Source organism: Camelus bactrianus, chromosome 18 (assembly GCF_048773025.1).
Source record: "Camelus bactrianus isolate YW-2024 breed Bactrian camel chromosome 18, ASM4877302v1, whole genome shotgun sequence".
NCBI classification, from domain to species: Eukaryota; Metazoa; Chordata; class Mammalia; order Artiodactyla; family Camelidae; genus Camelus; species Camelus bactrianus.
The window spans coordinates 17,606,140-17,623,533 of record NC_133556.1 but is presented as its reverse complement, the minus strand read 5'-3'; the positions used below and the strand labels follow the sequence as shown (position 1 = coordinate 17,623,533).

Genomic DNA, 17,394 nt, shown 5'->3' with positions numbered 1-17,394 from the left:
GGAGGCCCCGGCAAAGCAACAGCCTTCTGGTGTGGATGAGAAATTGTTGGCACTTAAAGAAAAATGGCCACTGAAGACTCTCTGTGTCTCAGTGAACACAATTCTTATTCTGACTGGTTGGGGACTTAACACCCAGGCCAGAGAGAGACACCCGCAGGGCTGCCCGTGTAACACGCCATCTCACCCCTCCCGTCCCTGCCACCGACACCTCTCTGTTTTTCCCAGCTCCATCCTTCTGCTCCACCCTCTTCCCCACATCTCTGTCTTCTGGATGACTGCAACCATCTCCGAGTGTCCCCGGTTGCCTCTGCCACTGGGATAGTTCCCATTTCAGTCCTGCCACCACAGCACGGGGACTCCCGCCCAACCTTTGACATCCCCACTGGACTCTCAGACTTGTCATAAATGAAACCAAGTGCTCAATTTCTCCCCCAAAATACACTCTACTCCCTGGTGGAGCCCATTCACCAAGTACCCCCGACCCAAAGTCACCCTGACATCCTCTCTCCCACTCGCAGCCCACATCTGGTCCATCAGTCTGGGCCATCCCTGGTTCTCCTTTTACTGCTCTAAGTTTTAAGGGCAGTTTTCTCTTTGGCAAATGGAAATCAAATACCCACCTCCTAGGGGTAGCTACGCGAATTAAAAAGCTAAAGGTTGCAACGCACTTAGCAAATGTTGTTGCCTAGAAAGTTCTCAATGGTTTTTATTACTATTACTGTTACTATTGTTATTATCTTTTTTCCACCCTCTATAGTCTGTCCTTTAAAATTTTTTTTCAAGACCTCTCTCCTGAGCTCCACAACCCATACTTCTAACTCCCTCAGATCATCTCCTAAAATGGTGGTCCCTCAAAGTCATCATGTCCAAAATGAAAATAGTCATCTTTCTGAATTCTCCTACATTCTTTGTCTTGGTGATGGAGTTATAACCACGTTCTCTGCCATTCACACCAGAGACCTCATCATCCCCATCCTTGGCATCTCCTCCCTCTGCCCACACCCCTGCCCCACTCTATGTCCACCAACCAGTTCTTGCAACATGGCGCCAGGGGCTTGGACTCTGACGTCAGGCAGACCTGGCTCACACGGCAGCTCTGCTGTTCATTAGCAGTGTGACCCTGAACAATTACATAACCTCCTTGGCCTCAGTCTCCTCATCTGTATGATGGGGATGGCAATATTACTCACTGCATAGGGTTATTGGGAGGATTAAATAAGATACTTCAAGGCAAGAGCATTCCAGGGTGCCTGGAACATAGCAAATGCACAATAAATATTAACTTCATGATTACTGTTATTACTACTACTGCTACTACTGTGTTCTTAGGTGGTGATGGCTTCCTGTAGACACTGAAACACTTAGAAATGTCATGCAAATGGGTGTTCCTGGTGAAGAACAAAGAACTCCAGATTTAGTGACTTTTCTCATTAGATGGGAACTGGAGTGTGTATGTGTGTGTACTCACATGTGGGTATACACATGGACACACATGTGCACACACACTTTACCACTCTGCCTCAGACCAGGACATTTTCATACAGAAGGCTAGCAGGGTGGGTGAGAAATGGCGATGGTTTTCTCTCCAGAGCCAGATTGCCTCACCAAGCACTGGTCTGGCTGCGTCCCACGCCCGTCATTCCCATCTGGAGGGAGAATGGCTGAGTTTACTTCCTGGCACCTTGTAATTAAGGACTGATGACTTATCACACTAACCAGGGCCTCGTGGTTGCCTAACCATTGCAGGCACCAAACCCAGGTCTTGAGATCTTTTTCCATTGACCAGAGTTTGTAAACCCCTGTATCTGTGGGACTGGAAAACATCCATTGTTCCTGACTGAGAGCCAGAGGATAGCACTTTGAGGGACCTGCTGCTTAATACTGGGATCTCCCAGGTGATGTATGAACGGATCCTTACTTTGCATTTTGTGCCACAAGAAACATCTTGAGGACCTTAATCCCCATCTCCTTCAACTGATGCGGTTGGCCGACTCCTTGGGGTGGGGTCCTGGGGACACGCCACATGCCACCAGCCCCACCATCCCATGCCTTTGCCATCCAGCTCCTGACTGCCCAGAAGGACCAGGGGCAGCTCATGAGCTACAGGAACTGAAGGTCGGGAGCCCAAGGTCATGTGCCAATCAATGGTCATGGGAATTTTGCATCTTATGTTGCTCTCATTTCTGATCATGGAAACCTCTCCAAAGTGAAAGGGAAGGGATTGGAGAAAACCTCACCCAGTTTTGTTTGGTTCTGTTTGATTTTGGTTTTGGGTTTTGTTTTGGTTTTTTTTTTTCCCACCCACCACAAATTCTTCTCTTCCCCTCTCATAGTGTGGGCGAAATGCTGAAAACTTCGACCGATTTTTCACCCGCCATCCACCCGTCCTAACACCTCCTGACCAGGAAGTCATCAGGAATATTGACCAATCAGAATTCGAAGGATTTTCCTTTGTTAACTCTGAATTTTTAAAACCTGAAGTCAAGAGCTAAGTAGATGTGTAGATCTCCGTCCTTCATTTCTGTCATTCAAGCTCAACAGCTATTGTGGTGACATTTTTTTTTTCATTGCCAAGTTGCATCCGTGTTTTATTTGCTGATGAGGCTAGAGTGGCCATGTTTCAGGACCCAAATGTCCTCAGGTAGTTTGGAGCATCTCTGTGAGATGGGATTATGCAGATAGCATGTGGGAAATGCAGCTGCATAATTAGCACGTGATCCAAGTCCCCTTGCATTTCTTTTCCCCAGCATGTCAGCGAAGTCAATCCAGCGGGGACAGAACGTGCCTGCTTTTTGTCCTTTTTTCCTGCACTGCCATTTTCACACATTTTCCAACACCAACCATCCAGTCCTGACTTTTTCCCACCAAACAAATGGATAATCGGATGCTATGAGTTTTCTTCCACTTCCGGACCTGGAGCTTGGCTTGTATCCAAGTATATGGTTGCTTTGACTTAGAAGGAATTTCCTCCAGTCTGCCTGGTTTGGAGGCACCAGGAGCTTTGAAAAGAACGCGCTAAAAATAAAATCTTATTTGTATTTTTTTTTTTTTAGCTCAAAGTTAAGAAGATTATCTATGCCCTTTTAAAATTCCAAGAGTGTGCCTTTGGACAGATTTCAATCTAAAGGCACCTCAAGGAGTCATAAGGCAACCAGCTTGGGTGCTACCTCAGGGCTGCAATTCCTGGTACTCTTGTGTCCCCAGTCACCTTCATCCTCAAACTACTTGAAAAGGGCATTTGGACCCACTCCCTGAAAAGACATGGTCACTCTAGCAAGGTCCCAAAGGGCCATGGTTTTACATTACATTTCAAACTTTATTTGCTTTGGGGTTTTATTTCTGTTATTGTTCAGATGCAAAAAAAAAATTAGTCATTTTTGTTACACATGCTTTGAAATATGTGTCCAAATGTTATTAACCACAATGACCTGCTTTGATTTACCAAGAAGAGAGCTCTGGAACCTGTGCGGACGGGATTGTTTAGGTTTGTTGCTGGCTTTGGGGAGCTAATTAAGTGCTCGGAGAGGGACCCCATTTCTTGAAGCATAGATAGTTGTCTTCTTCACGGTGATGTTGTTTTGAGATATTTGTGGAAATGTTCATTTGTATCTGGATATCTGTTATGTGCCGTTTTTCTTCTAGCATCAACATACAATAAAAAAAAAAAAGAAAGAAAGAAAGAAAGAAGAAGAAATACTATTTCAAGGAAAACAGCTCTCTTTGAAAAACATGGACCCAAACTAAAGTGGGGCCTCCTGAGGCTTCAGGACAGAAAAAAAAAAAAAAAAGCAACTAAACCCAGATCTTAATTGTGGCCCCAGTGTTCAGCCAGTCAGAGAGGCTGGGGCTGTGGGCCATTCAGGGACTCCTGGTGGCCTGTAACGGGGTGGGGTGAGCTGAGTGGGGGGCTTCCCACGGTATCAGAGCTCAAAGCCCACATTCCCATTAGAGTCAAGTTTAGAGGCCAGCTCGGAGCAGGGCCGGGGCTCTTGACTTTCTTATCAGAATTGCCAGTCCTTCCAGCTTAGACTAAACCTTCTTTCTAGCAAGCAGCTTTCTAAGCCCCCAGAAGCCCAAGGAAACCCCTTGGGTGGGAGAAATCCCACTTCCGTCTGAACAGATAAGGACAGTGGTGTTTCTCCATCCTTGCCTTCTGTCCCCTGCTATCCTCAGGCAGCCCTAAGTGAACTCTTATCACCAGTCAAGGGATTCTGGAAGTGCCAAGGCTTCTAAGAGATCATCAAGAGAACTTAAAAAAACTTGACAGCTGTCCTTGAAGTGAGATTTCTCATCTTGAAAAAAACCATAATTTCATTTCCACTTCAGCGAAGCCCCCTGCTGTTCACTCCTTTCTGCCCACGCTTGTCTCCTTACTGAGGACTCTGGGACCATCCCTGCTGCTGCCGTGCTGGTGGCAACCTAGACGTCAGGGGAAGCGAACATGAAGTCCTAGCTGACCAGCTCCGGAGGCTAGAGAAGGAGGGAAATCTCATTTTATTGTTGGGAAACTGGCATGTGGAGGGAGTAAATGACTTGCCCACAGTCAGCCAGCTGGAATGCAAACCCAGCTTCCCCATTCCTGGTGCAGACATCTTTCTGCTCCGTGGCTGCCATCTCTGAGCTGTGCCCACCGAAAGACAAGTTATTTGAGGTCCCTCATCTGGCCTTTGGGTCACCAGGCCTTTCCTTGGATATGCTCTCAGGAGGGTTAAAAACCATGGAGAACCATTGGACCATTGACAAATGATTAGAGATAACTTTAGAGAACAATGTAGGATGGATGAATGGATGGATAGATGATAGATGGATAGATAGATACATAGATACATAGATAGAAGGAATATACTGTGTATATATTTATACATCTGCCATACTCTACATTTTCCAAATTGCTGCCATTATTTTTCAAAAGTTTAGTAGTTTGCAGAAATAGGTACTGAAGCCAAAGTCTCTGCTGCCCTAACCATCATGCTGAGGGATGGTCAGGGAAGCCTTCTGTGGTAGGGAGGGATCAGGAGTCAGAATTCCTGAAGCTGCCTTTTCTGTCTAAGCTTCAAGGACCGAGGAGACTGAGAAACAGCGCTTGCAACATGGATAACCCCAGGGCAGTACTTGGCAAATGTATCCAAGAAGAAAGATTTTAAATTTATTTTTGCAATCATCCATGCATTCCATCTTCCATTCATTCACCCAACCAGCATTTATTGAGTACCAACTATGTGCCGGGCTCTATCCTGGGAGCCAGGAGCATAGTGGGGAACCGTGAAGATGCAATCCAGGAGGGCAGTCATGAAACAAGTAATTAACAGCATGGTATGATCTAGAAATAGCTGGTCTCTGGGATAATCAGGGAAGGCTTCTTTTAAGAAAGAAGTCATCAGAAGTCTTTGGGGCCCCTCTTTCGCTCTGTGGACCACATTTGAGGCCGAAGGAAGACAGGCAGCAGCTCCCTCTTGACCCAGATTTCTGGAACAATCCTACAGGGTGATGGTGGGGAAAGAGAGAGGCAGGTTGGTAGCTGGGGCGAGTTTCCTTCTAGAAGGCCAAAGGCATGTCTCCATGCTTGACCAGACCACAGAGTTACCAAGATTTGAGCAGAGACAGATGCCTGTATGGAGGTAGGGAACTGTTTGGAGAGCTCAATTCTGAGTCCTGAGTTTCACCTTGGGTTTATCACTCCGAGCCTGCAGGCATGACACTTTCTGGCCCTCAGGGAGACATTGACCCTTGGCCCCACATCACCTGGTTCTTCTAGATGAGACAGGTTGAGATTTTTCCAAAATAACTTTAATTAGAGGAGAATTAAAAAAAAACTAAATAAGAAAATCCAAAGAAACCTGAACACAGTCTACCATGTCAGCCATGGCTAGTGGTCTCCCAGGATCTTAGCATCCCTCTTTTGATTTCTTAGACGTCTCACTAACCTGCTTCTCTTCTAAGAAAGCACAAGGCACGGTCACGATGACCTTCTTGGGGAATGAATAGGAGACCAGTGAATTCAGTGACCCTCCTTGGATGAGTGAGCCTGTTTTCATGTGGCTTCAGATACTGTCAACCCAGAAAGGAATTGTCCCAACAGAGATGCCCATTCTTTCCCAGCTTCTAGGGTAAAATCAGGGATCTTTTTTATGAGGATCTGCCCAGGACAGCAAGTATTGTTTGGACCATGTGGCTGTTTGAAGCATCAGTCATCACCAGCACAACCAGTGAGGAAGGGCTTCCAGAATTGGGGCTAGTGGGAGGGGGACCTCTGCTGGGTGCCCACAGGCAGGGGAGGCTACATGGGGAGACCTGAAAGGAGATGACTGCCTGCCTTTTGGCCCCAGATAGACCCAGGGCTCACACATAGCCCTGGAGCTCTCAGATCTCAAAGGGGCCTAACACAGTTCTTTCCATACTGGGGCTCACAATAGACGGTGGTCCACATGAGAGACTCACAGGATCAATGGAAACGAATTCCATTGTTTTGCTGTAGAGTAAGGTCTCTAGCTCAGAGGCAGCTGTAAGTCAGAAAAAGCAAAGAGGTTCATCTTTAGTCAACTCTTCATTCATTGATTCATTCATTCTACAAATAATTGCAGGAGGCTTGCCCCGTGCCAAGTCTTGGCACTCTAGGGCACAGACAAGGACTCCGCCCTCCTGAAGAAAGACGGTAAATAATCATGACAGTATCTGACAGCAGCAAGTGCAAGGAATACAATCAAAAAGATGTTATAGTATGACCTGTCAGATCCAGAGAGGGATGCACAGGGAACATTAAAGGGAAAGGTAGCATTTGAGCTTTTGGCCAACACAGAAAATAACGCATTCAGTACCTAGGACAGCGCAGGACAGGCTGACAGGACAAGACGAAGCAGAATGGGTGGAGCATGGCAGGAGATGGCCCACTGTCCAGAAAGCAGCTCCACCGGTGTCTCAGCCAAGTCCCCACCAGCCACACTTACTGAAGTGTATTCCTTAAGTCCCCCTCACTCCTACACTCCCAGACGGACCCCACAAGAGTAAGTGGGGACCTCCATAGGGACACTTCACCTGTCTCAGGGGAGCAGCCAAAAAGAAGACTTTCTTGTGAGTAGTATTTTGTAAAGGGGAGTGAGCCGAGCAGTGAGAAATCCTTGCAGATCAGTGCGCTTTAGGACTTAAACCTAAAGCATGCATGGCGACTGGCCAAACCCTAGCAAATCAGTCAGTCCTCACTGACCTCCCCCTCTTTACAAGCTGACACGAATCTGGCTTCCTGCCCGGTAACCTGCTGGGTACCAGTGAAATCCAGGCATTATCCCCGGTTGTCCTGCAATAAACCAGCCATCAAGCTGTCCCCCCAGTCAGAGGGGCTGAGATGAAGCATAATTTGGAATGATGTGGTCAAATGAAAAATCACCAACCCACTCTCGTGCAAGTCATTTTACCTTCCTGTGCCTCAGTTTTCTCGTATGTCAGACCACAGAGGGCAAGGCGGGTGGTGAGGATGGGACGACCTAGGCTGATGAGGACCCTGAAGAGGTAAGAGCATCGTACAGGGGTGAGATCTTTTTATCAGCCTTTCCTCTGCCAGTCCCTGGTAAAAGTTGCCCCAAACAGTAGTTAAGGAACTGGAATTAGTGCCCATCCCCCCAAAAGAAATGGCAGACTAACTAGGAGAGTAAAATGTTTGTTTGTTTTAAGGCTGTCCTAGACTAATAGTTTGCTCCTAGATATAAGCTGTAAATATCCTTAGAAGAACCTCTGGCTGATGAAGACCCAAATTCTAGTTTGTGGGTGGATTTCTGAGCATCCCTTCAAAGCTTCCATGGCACCGGGGAATGTGGGGTGGATGAGTGGTCCATGCCTTTCATGGAGCAGTGGTCTGATTTCCCCATTTTGCCACTCTTTCTTCTGGAGCTCTTTATCTTTTTAAAGAAAGAAGCCTCCTAGCCACAGGGGGCGCTCTTGGATGGTTTTCTCCCGGACTCTCTACTGCATGACTAATTCTAAGACATTGTACATGACAAGAAGTCATTTCTAACTCGGTTCATCTTAAAGACAAAGAAAACAAAATACACACACACACACACACACACACACACACACACCACTTTCTGGCAATTCTAAAAGAAATTCAATGTCTCATTTCCTTTCTTAGAAAATTTCCACCAAATTTTCTCTCCTGAAGCCAACAGACAATGTGAAATGAAAGCTAGGGGATAGTATCTCATTGCAGCTGCTAAAAATGGTCAGCACAGGGCTCTTCCTGACTCTGCCCATGAGACGTCAGCCACTTCCCAATAACTGGCATGTCTCGGTCACGTTTCCTTCTCCTTATGCTGTGTTAATGTGTTTGCTTTCCATTTGGCAGAGAGACAAGCGAGACACCTCCAATTTCGACAAAGAGTTCACCAGACAGCCTGTGGAACTCACGCCTACTGATAAGCTCTTCATCATGAACTTGGACCAAAATGAATTTGCTGGCTTCTCCTATACTAACCCAGAGTTTGTCATTAACGTGTAGGTGAATGCAAGCTCCATTGTAAGCCTGGAGTGTAAGACTTCGGGCCAAATGTATGTAACAACTCTAGTCTTCCAGGATTCACGGTGCATATGCTGGCATTCAACACGCGGAAAGCTTGTCCTAGAGGGCTTTTCTTTGTATGTGTAGCTTGCTAGTTTGTTTTCTACATTTGAAAATGTTTAGTTTAGAATAAGCGCTTTATCCAATTATAGAGGTACAATTTTCCAAACTTCCAGAAACTCATCAAATGAACAGACGACGTCAAAACTACTGTGTCTGTTACCAAAATGCTTCAGTATTTGTAACTTTTCCAAGTCAGAAGCTGATGTTCCTGGTAAAAGTTTTTACAGTTATTCTATAATATCTCCCTTGAATGCTAAGCATGACCAGTATTTTTAAAAATTGTGACTAAGCTTTGCAGTTACTGTGAACTATTGTCTCTTGGAGGAAACTTTTTGTTTAAGAATTGATATGATTAAACCAAGTTAATATATGCAAACTCTCGTTTTACATGTCTGCTTTTAAGTAGAGTCTGGTGCAGAGGTTAGAAACTGGAGAGCCATAGGCTGATGCATAGATGAGCTGCATTTCACTTGCCCAGAATTTTATTTAATTGAAATCATTATCAACAGTAAAAAATAGAATTTTTATATAAGTTTCTGGACTTTCAGATTCTCCTGAAAAGAATTAGAAGACTGGCAGCACTGGGTCCTTATTCCCTTGTGGACATAATTCAACAGAACTGAGAAGTTGTGGTCACCTTTAAAAGCAGTGTGTGCTTCATTTTACCACAGTCTCCACCACCCCCTATTGTCCTTCATTATCTATTCACTTCCCTGGATGCTGTAGCCATTTGAGGTTGAGCCCTCTGCTGTTTGCAAGTCACAAGCTTAATAACCTTAATGTTTTCCTGTGCCATAGGGTAGTGGAACAGAACAAATCTGTCACATCAGATCCATTATGACACCACAGAATTTATTCACCCCCTCCCTTCTTGGAAGATGCCTAGTAGAATGAGCATTGGGTAGATACAGTGAGGCCACGGATCCTAGTGCACTTTTTGCAGAATTTTTGAAACTCTGCCAGTTAAAAGTTGGTAAAGCCAACTTAAAGAAGACACTGTTGTCTGTGCATCACATTTAGAAAACAAAAATACATGGATTTCTATAGATGTTTGATGGCATGTTCCATTTAAGATGATATTTTAGAGGAGGTTGCTATTGCTACTTCTGATTCCTTCCTGTTTCATGCCAGCCCCACATATTTTCTCCCTCTGCTAGATATAAACCAGTCTTTCCCTTCATAAATATTGAACACCGAGTCAAAGCCAGTCATAGTTCTGGGTACCAGGTATATAGAAACCAATAAGACAATCCAGGACTTTCCACACAAAGGCACAAGAAGACTGCATAAGTCCCACCCACTCATCTTCCTGGGATCATGTCTGGTAAGAAAGAGAGAGAGCTCCTATAAAAGCCCTGTGGTTTCCTCTGACTGGCTCAGCTGGGTCCCATCTATATCCCAGAACCAAACACTGCATCTGGAGTGGAGAGGGGTGGTGGGTAAGGTACTTTGATTGGCCAGACCTATGTTGTATTAGTTATCTATTGCTGTGTAACAAATTACTCCAAAACTTTGAAACAGCAAACATTTATTACCTTGAAATGTCTGTGGCCAGGGTTCCGGGCGTGGCTTTATTGGTTTAATGCCTCTCATGAGGCTGCAGTCAAGCTGTCGGCCAGGGTTGCAGTCATGTATGGAAGCTCAGCTGGGGAAGATGGGATTCACTTCAAATTTAATCACACGGTGTTAGCAGCCTCAGTTCCTAGCCAATGAGCATCTCCATAGAACTGTCTTTATGTGTGGCAGCTGGTTTCCCTGGGGGAAATTGAATCCGGTGAGAGTGTCTAATCTGGAAGCCACCTAAGCTCAGTAGTAACCTAATCTCAGAAGTGACATCCCTTCATATTGCTGTTTTCTGTTCTTTTGAAGCAAGTCAGTAAATCCAGCCCATACTCATGGGGCAGAGATTATACAAGGTGAGAGTTCCAGGAAGTGGGGGCTTCTAGGTGTCATTTTAGAGACTTCCCACCACATGCATCACAAGCTGCACCTCTGGCGCTACGGGTAGAGTAGCACCCAAACCACATTAGCTGGGACTGGGTGAGGACCTCTCTCTGAATAAAAATTGAAAGCTGTTCTTGGAACAAGGGAGAGGTATGGAAATTTGGGGCCATCCCAAAGATTCCTTAAGGCTGGTGATGTATGAGAGACAAGTCAATACTGAGATGCAATTAAAAGAATGACTCACTTGTCATTGCATTTGGTCCACAGAGGTCCCTGTTGTTTCGATGCCACACTCACCATCAAAGGCAAGGACATAAATTTGACCTTTGAGTGAGTATAGTCCTTTGCCTTCAGGGGCCAAAATCCACCAAGAAGTTGACTTGGTGGAAACATACATGAGATACAAGTCTGTATCAATATGTAATACCAAGTAACCACTTCAAAACCAACCATTTATTTAACTCACAACCGTGGCTTTTCTGGCCATCCCAGCTGATCTCTGATGGACTTTCTAATGAATTTTCAGTCAGCTGGGAGGTCAGCTGGTGACTAGATGGTCTGGGATAGCCTCATTCACACGTACGATGCTTGACAGACTGCCTGGTCTAGGGAAAGTGAAGTTGGACTGGCTTGGTTTTGCTCCACATGCTCTATTACATTCCAGCAGTCTGGAACACGGGCTTCCTCAGATGGTGGTTTTAAGGACACCAAAGAGCAGCAGTGGGAAGCAAACCCCAGTGCACAAGCACTTTTCAAGCCTCTGCCTACGTCATGGTTGCTGCTTCCCAAAAAAAGGAAGTCAAGGGGTTGAGAAGTAGTCTCTTCTTTTGGATGGGAGGTGCTGTAAAAACACGTTGCCAAGGCAAATGGACAGAGGATGGAAAAAATAATGTGTGGCTGATTTTATATCTACCACACAGTCCATCAATGGCACCATTCATGAACACCATTTATGAACATCAAAGAAATAAGAGATGGGAAAGAAATTTCCAGGAACTTCCTGGGCTGCCCCACGGCCGGGCCACATAGATCACCAGAAGTCAGTTATTTGTCTCTTTAATCTCAGCATACAAAGACACAATGCCAGAGTTCAGGCTTGTCAACTGGGTAACAAGAGTTCACTTGAGAGCTGATGGTATGGGCTTTTTGAACCGATAAGGACAAAATTCTGAAATCCTCGCCTGTTATTCCTGCCATGGCTCTTTTTCTCACCTCACATACAAGCTGAGACGCTGGAGAAATCAGGGAGGAATGCAAAACAAGATAAATGATGACCAGAGCTGGGACACCGAATTCAGTACCACCTATCACTCTCTGGTTCTAAAAGCCTGAAAGCCAGATAGCTCCTGTCCTGGCTTTGATGTGGAACTGCTTTGACCCATGTGGAGTTCTGCTGCTCATCACTTCCTAGACAAGCAATGATGCCTCCAAAAGTGAATCCCAATTTTTCCCCCAAAATAATAGGTTTGCACTCTACTATCTTGCCCAGTGACTGAACCCACTCCCTCCACTGTGGATTTTGTCCTATCAAGTGCTAGTCTGCCTGGCATATGGCCTGCCCAAATTAAGCCAGATGTTGGGCTGAGATTACAATGGTGTTCAGACAAAAAAAATGCAAGAACAGTCAATTCTGTTTTCAACCAGTCACTCTTCCTCACAAGGTCTAAGAAGGAAATAAATGCATAGAGGACAATGCTTAGCAAATGAAAAGTTGATCCTTACGTGAAGATTTGTTTTCATATCCCAGTGTGGGATTCTAACCCTAAAGCAGGTTGGAGTGCATGGAGAATTCCTAGATGGCATGTGGATCGTTGTTAGCAAATTACCCAAATTAACCCAAAACTTAGCAGCTTAAAACAAGACATATTAATTAGCTTGAAGTTCGTGTAGGTTGGGAATCCAGGCACAGTTTACCTGGGTCCTCTGCTTCAGAGTGCCCTAGAAGTTTCAGTCCAGGTGTTGACAGGGGCTGCGGTCTTACCTGAAGATTCAACCAGGGAAGCATCCACTTCTAAGCTTGCTCACAAGGCTGTTGGCAGGATTCAGTTCCTTGTGAGCTACTGGACAGAGAATCTCAGTTCTTCACTGGCTCTTGGCTGGAGGCTGCCCTCCATCCCTTGTCATGTGGGTCTTTCCAAAATGTCAGCTTGCTTCATCAAAGTGTACAAGCAAAGAAGACAATTTAGTGAGAATACCAGTAAGGTGGAAGTTCCTTTCTTCTGTACATGAATCACAAGAGTGACATAATATCATTTTTGCTGTGTTCTATTCATTACAAGCAAGTCACTAGATCCAGCTCACCCTTGAAGAAAAGGGATTACACCAGGGCGTAAGCAGGTAAGGCAGAGACCACTGGGAGCCGTATCAGAAGTTGCCTACCACGTAGGTATAAAGGGTCTCCTCTAAGAGATGGGGTGGGTTGTGGGAGAGAAAGAAGGCTCTTAGCCCTGTGTTCAGTGGATGTGTTCAGTCTTGATCAACCAGATCAACCCTCCTCCTTAGAGGTGAAGTGGAGGCAGACAGGAGGCAAGTGATCATCGCTTCTCTGACGGAGAGTTTCTGAGCTGGTGTGGTTGGCCAGGCTGACAACATTTATCTGAATGGAAATTACTTTTTTCTTGCATCAAAAGATGCCAGCCCCTCATGGACAGAACAGAAGCCAGCATCTCTGTAATCCCACAAGATTGAAGCACCCTTGGTCTCGAAACAGAGGAGTTCCCAGACTATAATTCAATAATAAAAAACAAAACAAAACAGAAGAGTTTCCTTGAACTCCCGAAACATGAGCAGCCTTAGACTCATATCTGTGCCCTAGTTAAGCAACAGAAAACCAAAAGGAGCTGCAGAACTTTAGTTGAGGAGCCCCTGAGGATATTTGACCCTAAGACCATCTTCAGGAAATTCTACTAGCTATAAGTGAGCAGAGCCCAGAGGAGAGCTTACATGGGAAGGAGGCGAAAAGGGGAAAATATTTTAAAATTATGTAAAGGGTGGGGGGTGGGGAACACTGATTGAAGAGAGAAGAAAGCAGAAAAAAACTCCAGATTCCATCCTCTACCATCTCCTGGCTCAAACCTGGGCTTCAGGGTGATTTTCTCATTATTATGCTACAAAGGCTGAAATTATGCCAGGCAGCCCATGAATGCAGAAAGAAGTCATTAGACCTGAATATGAATGAATATATTTCATTCATTCACTCATTCATCAAATCTCTCTTTAGGGCTAATGTCTGTTCCAGATGGGGAACAAAACATGGGCTCTGTTCTCATGCAGAGGTTGTTCTGAGAGAGATACATAGTAAATATCATGTGTAGCATTGCAAATAGCAGTCCATGCTGTGAAGAAAGCAAAACAGCATAGTGGGTAGAGACTGGCAGCGATGGGGACATTTGGGTGGTCAGCTACTTAACCGAAATGCTCAAGGAAGGCCTCCTGGAGAAGGTGATAGTTTGAGATCAGAGACAAGGAACCAGAGCAAGGAATTCCAGACAGAAGGGACAGCAAATGCCAGAGCCTGAGGCTCAGCCTTCCAAAGACCAGAAAGTAGCCTGTGTCACCTGAGAAAAGTAAGACTTGGTAAAGCAGCAGAGATGAGGTCAGAGAACAAGGCAGGGGCCAGATCTTGGAGACACATGTAGACCTTGATTAGAAGTCTGACTTTGTTCTAGATGCAGAGAGGAGTCCTTGGACACTGTATTAGTTTCCTGTTGCTGCTGTAACAAGTTGCCACAAACCACGTGGCTTAAAACAACATAGATTTATTATCTTTATAGTTCTGGAGGTCAGAAGTCCAAAATCAGTCTCCCGGACTAAAGTCAATTTGCCAGCAGAGCTGGTTCCTTGGAGGCTATAGGGGAGAATCTGTTTCCATGCCTTTCTCACCTTCTAGAGGCCACCTGCATCCTTGGCTCATGGCCACCATTATCTTCAAAGCACATCTCTCCAATCTCTGCCTATGTTGTCATATCTTTTCTACCTGTGACTCTCCCGCCGTCTTCATGATCATATTGAGTCCACGCAGGTAATTCAGGGTAATGTCCCCATCTCATGATCCTTAACACATCTGCAGAGTCTCTTTTGCCACGTAAGATGATGTATTTATAGGTTTCAGGGATTAGGTGGGGACACCTTTGGAGAGCCTTTATTCTATCTCTCCACAGAGACATTAAGCAAAGGGCTGGCATGATCTGATTTACCTCGGAGAACATGGTTATAGGGGTGAGAGGGAGAAAGGCAGATCAGCGCAGGGGAAAGCAGAGGTGCCATTTACCTCGACCCCTGCGGTCCTAAGAAAGGTGAGAGAGAAAAGGCAGAGAAGGAAGGTGACTAAGCCAGACTCTCCAGTCTGGCTGGTTCTGCTCTCAGCCAAGTGCTGTTTCAACCAACCCAGCATCAGTGGTTCAGAGGCCACTTGAGTCCACACGGCTTTTCCGAAGGGATTGGAAGGGAGTGGAAAAGAGTAGAAGCAGGTTAAGATTAGGGCTTCAGCAGTAGTGGGGAAAGCCTTGTGTAGGGAACTGAAGAATCCCCCCAAACACACCACCAAGATATCAAGTCCTAACCTTGGAACTGGCAAAAATCACCTTATTTGGAAAAAGAGTCTTTGCAAATGTCGTTAAATTGAGGATCTTGAGATGAAGAGATTACCATGGGTGCCCAGGGTGGGCCCTAAATGCCATCACAAGTATCTTTAGGAGAAAGAGACCAAGGGAGATAACACAGACAAAAGGAGAAGGTATCTTAAAGATGGAGCAGGGAAGGAAGCCAAGGCACGTGGACAGCTGCTGGAAGCTGGGAGAGGCAAGGAAAGGATTCTCCCCTGGAGCCTCCAGAAGGGGTGCAGCCCTGCCAACACCTTAATTTTGGATGTCTGGCCTCCAGAACTCTGAGAGGATTAATTTCTGTTGTTTTAAGCTGTCTAGTTTGTGGCCATTTGTTATAGCATCTCCAAGAAACGAATATACCTACCATAGACCAGATCATAGCCTAGCGTTTGACCCAACCGCTGATAAACTGACCAAACTGGAGTTCTGAAACCAAGCCTTCCAACGTGGGCTTGCCACCAGGCAACAGAAGTTGGAGATGGAATCTCACTCCCAAGTGTCCCAGGAAACAAGATGAGAAGAAACCAAGAAGGTCACTCTGACAGCCAGAGGACCCTGGTGCCTTTAACCCCGTTTCCCACTGGCACTGTCCAGACCAGCTAAAACCAAGGGGGAAGGACACCCTCTGTGCATGCAGCCCTCCTGTGGGGCCCCTGAAGACAGCCAGCCACTGCTGTGTATGGATCAGGCCTGGGGACAGTTCACCTCCCCCCTCTCAGTACACCCACCTGGGATTGGCCAAACGCCTCTGTGTCTGATGCTGCAGAGAGTGGTGGAAAACTACAGAGAATGGACAAAACTCACCAACCATCTGTTCGTCTTCTGTGTTTTGTGAATTTATTTTCAAATGTTAAGCATTTGATAGCAGTTGCCAGGCATTATCTCAAAAGCTACCATTTGGGTAAAGACATTCGATTTAAAATCCATGAGAATCACTCCAGACCAGTGATTCTTCAGCGTTTGGAATAAGAGATGAGTTGTATTTTGAAACAACATCTTCAAATACTATCACATAATTTTATAACCGGAAAAAGGAAGTAAGATGTCTTATTTCTATAATACAGTATAATACAGACTTCAGGAAGGAAAGTTTGACCAAATCTTGTTAGAAAGGCTGCGTAGAAAATGGAAGAATTTCTCAATCAAGAATCACAGGTTCGGGAATGGGAGCTTATTGGAATTTCCTGGCCACGGTGAGGTTTTTAGTTTATCAAAAAGGGGCACATGTTTGAAAAGGAAAAAAAGCTGTGTCGCACCTTCAGTATAAGGATGTGTCACTTTGATTTGATTCTCAGAAAGTTTGGAAGTGAGTGCAGCCATCTAGAAAGGGGTGCGTCTGTGAGTTGTAAAGGATGAACAGGATGTAGCCACTTGTGGGTATGAGTTATATCCTCCAAGTCCTACAGTTCAGAGGCTGAGTTGAAGGTTTTAGGGTGAAAAGAGACTCTTCCTCCAACTTCAGTGCCTCCCAGCAGAAGCTTCTAGTCTAAGTAGGACTGTCCTTGGGTATCATGAAAATTAGGCAGCTAATTCCCAAATCATGACCCTAGGCATTCATAACTGAGCCCTCTTGACCAACATGACCATGAGAACTGAATATCGACCCCCTAGAACACGTTCTCAGTTCATTGATGCAACTACAGAAAACATTGCCTAGGTTAGAATAAAGGGGTTCCTCGAGTATAGTGAGGTGGTGAAAACCCAGACTGCATCCAGAGTATTCACCTCCCAGTTCTGCATAACTGTGGAAATTTACTTAGCCAAGCCTTCCCATTCTTAATATGAGAAGGGGCAATCATAACACTTCTGCCTTAGAATTGTTCTGGAGATCGAGTGAGACAGAGTCTGGACTATAGTACGTTTCGTATATACGCTATCTATTATTTTCATCATTGTAGGAGCTGGGCAGGTAAGGAGAATGCATGAAGCATTCTAGGAGTGAAGAAACCGGGAGTGTTGTGAGCCAGGAGTTCCTGACCTGGAGAGTACCTTGTCCTGTCTAAGGGGAGCAGCCCCAGCAGCGTCCTCTCCAAAGACAATGTGCAAGGAGGCGGTCCACCAATGCCATATTTTCCCACTTCTCAAAAGAAGCTGGAAATCTAGACTTTTATATGAAATATCCTGATTTTAAAATACGGGCTGCGAAACTCTGGACTGTGCAAATAAATTATGTCCGTTAAATACATACGTCAGGCAGGCTGCAAGCTTGCAACCTGTAGCGAACAAGATCAGCGG

The 17,394-nt window shown here is 45.4% G+C and overlaps 1 protein-coding gene across 2 annotated transcripts in view; it reads left to right on the top strand.

Moving 5' to 3' along the window:
- PRKCB (protein kinase C beta) overlaps positions 1–8,987 on the top strand; it is a 297,660-nt gene extending 288,673 nt beyond the window's left edge. The window contains exon 17 of one of the 2 annotated variants that reach the window (XM_074346195.1): positions 8,336–8,987. In XM_074346195.1, the coding sequence (XP_074202296.1) occupies positions 8,336–8,488 (153 nt within the window). In that variant the 3' untranslated portion in view covers positions 8,489–8,987. Of the gene's footprint in view, positions 1–2,333; positions 7,615–8,335 lie in introns of those variants that run through there. The other variant, XM_074346196.1, reaches the window with a different exon arrangement.
- The last annotated feature ends 8,407 nt before the right edge of the window (positions 8,988–17,394 follow it).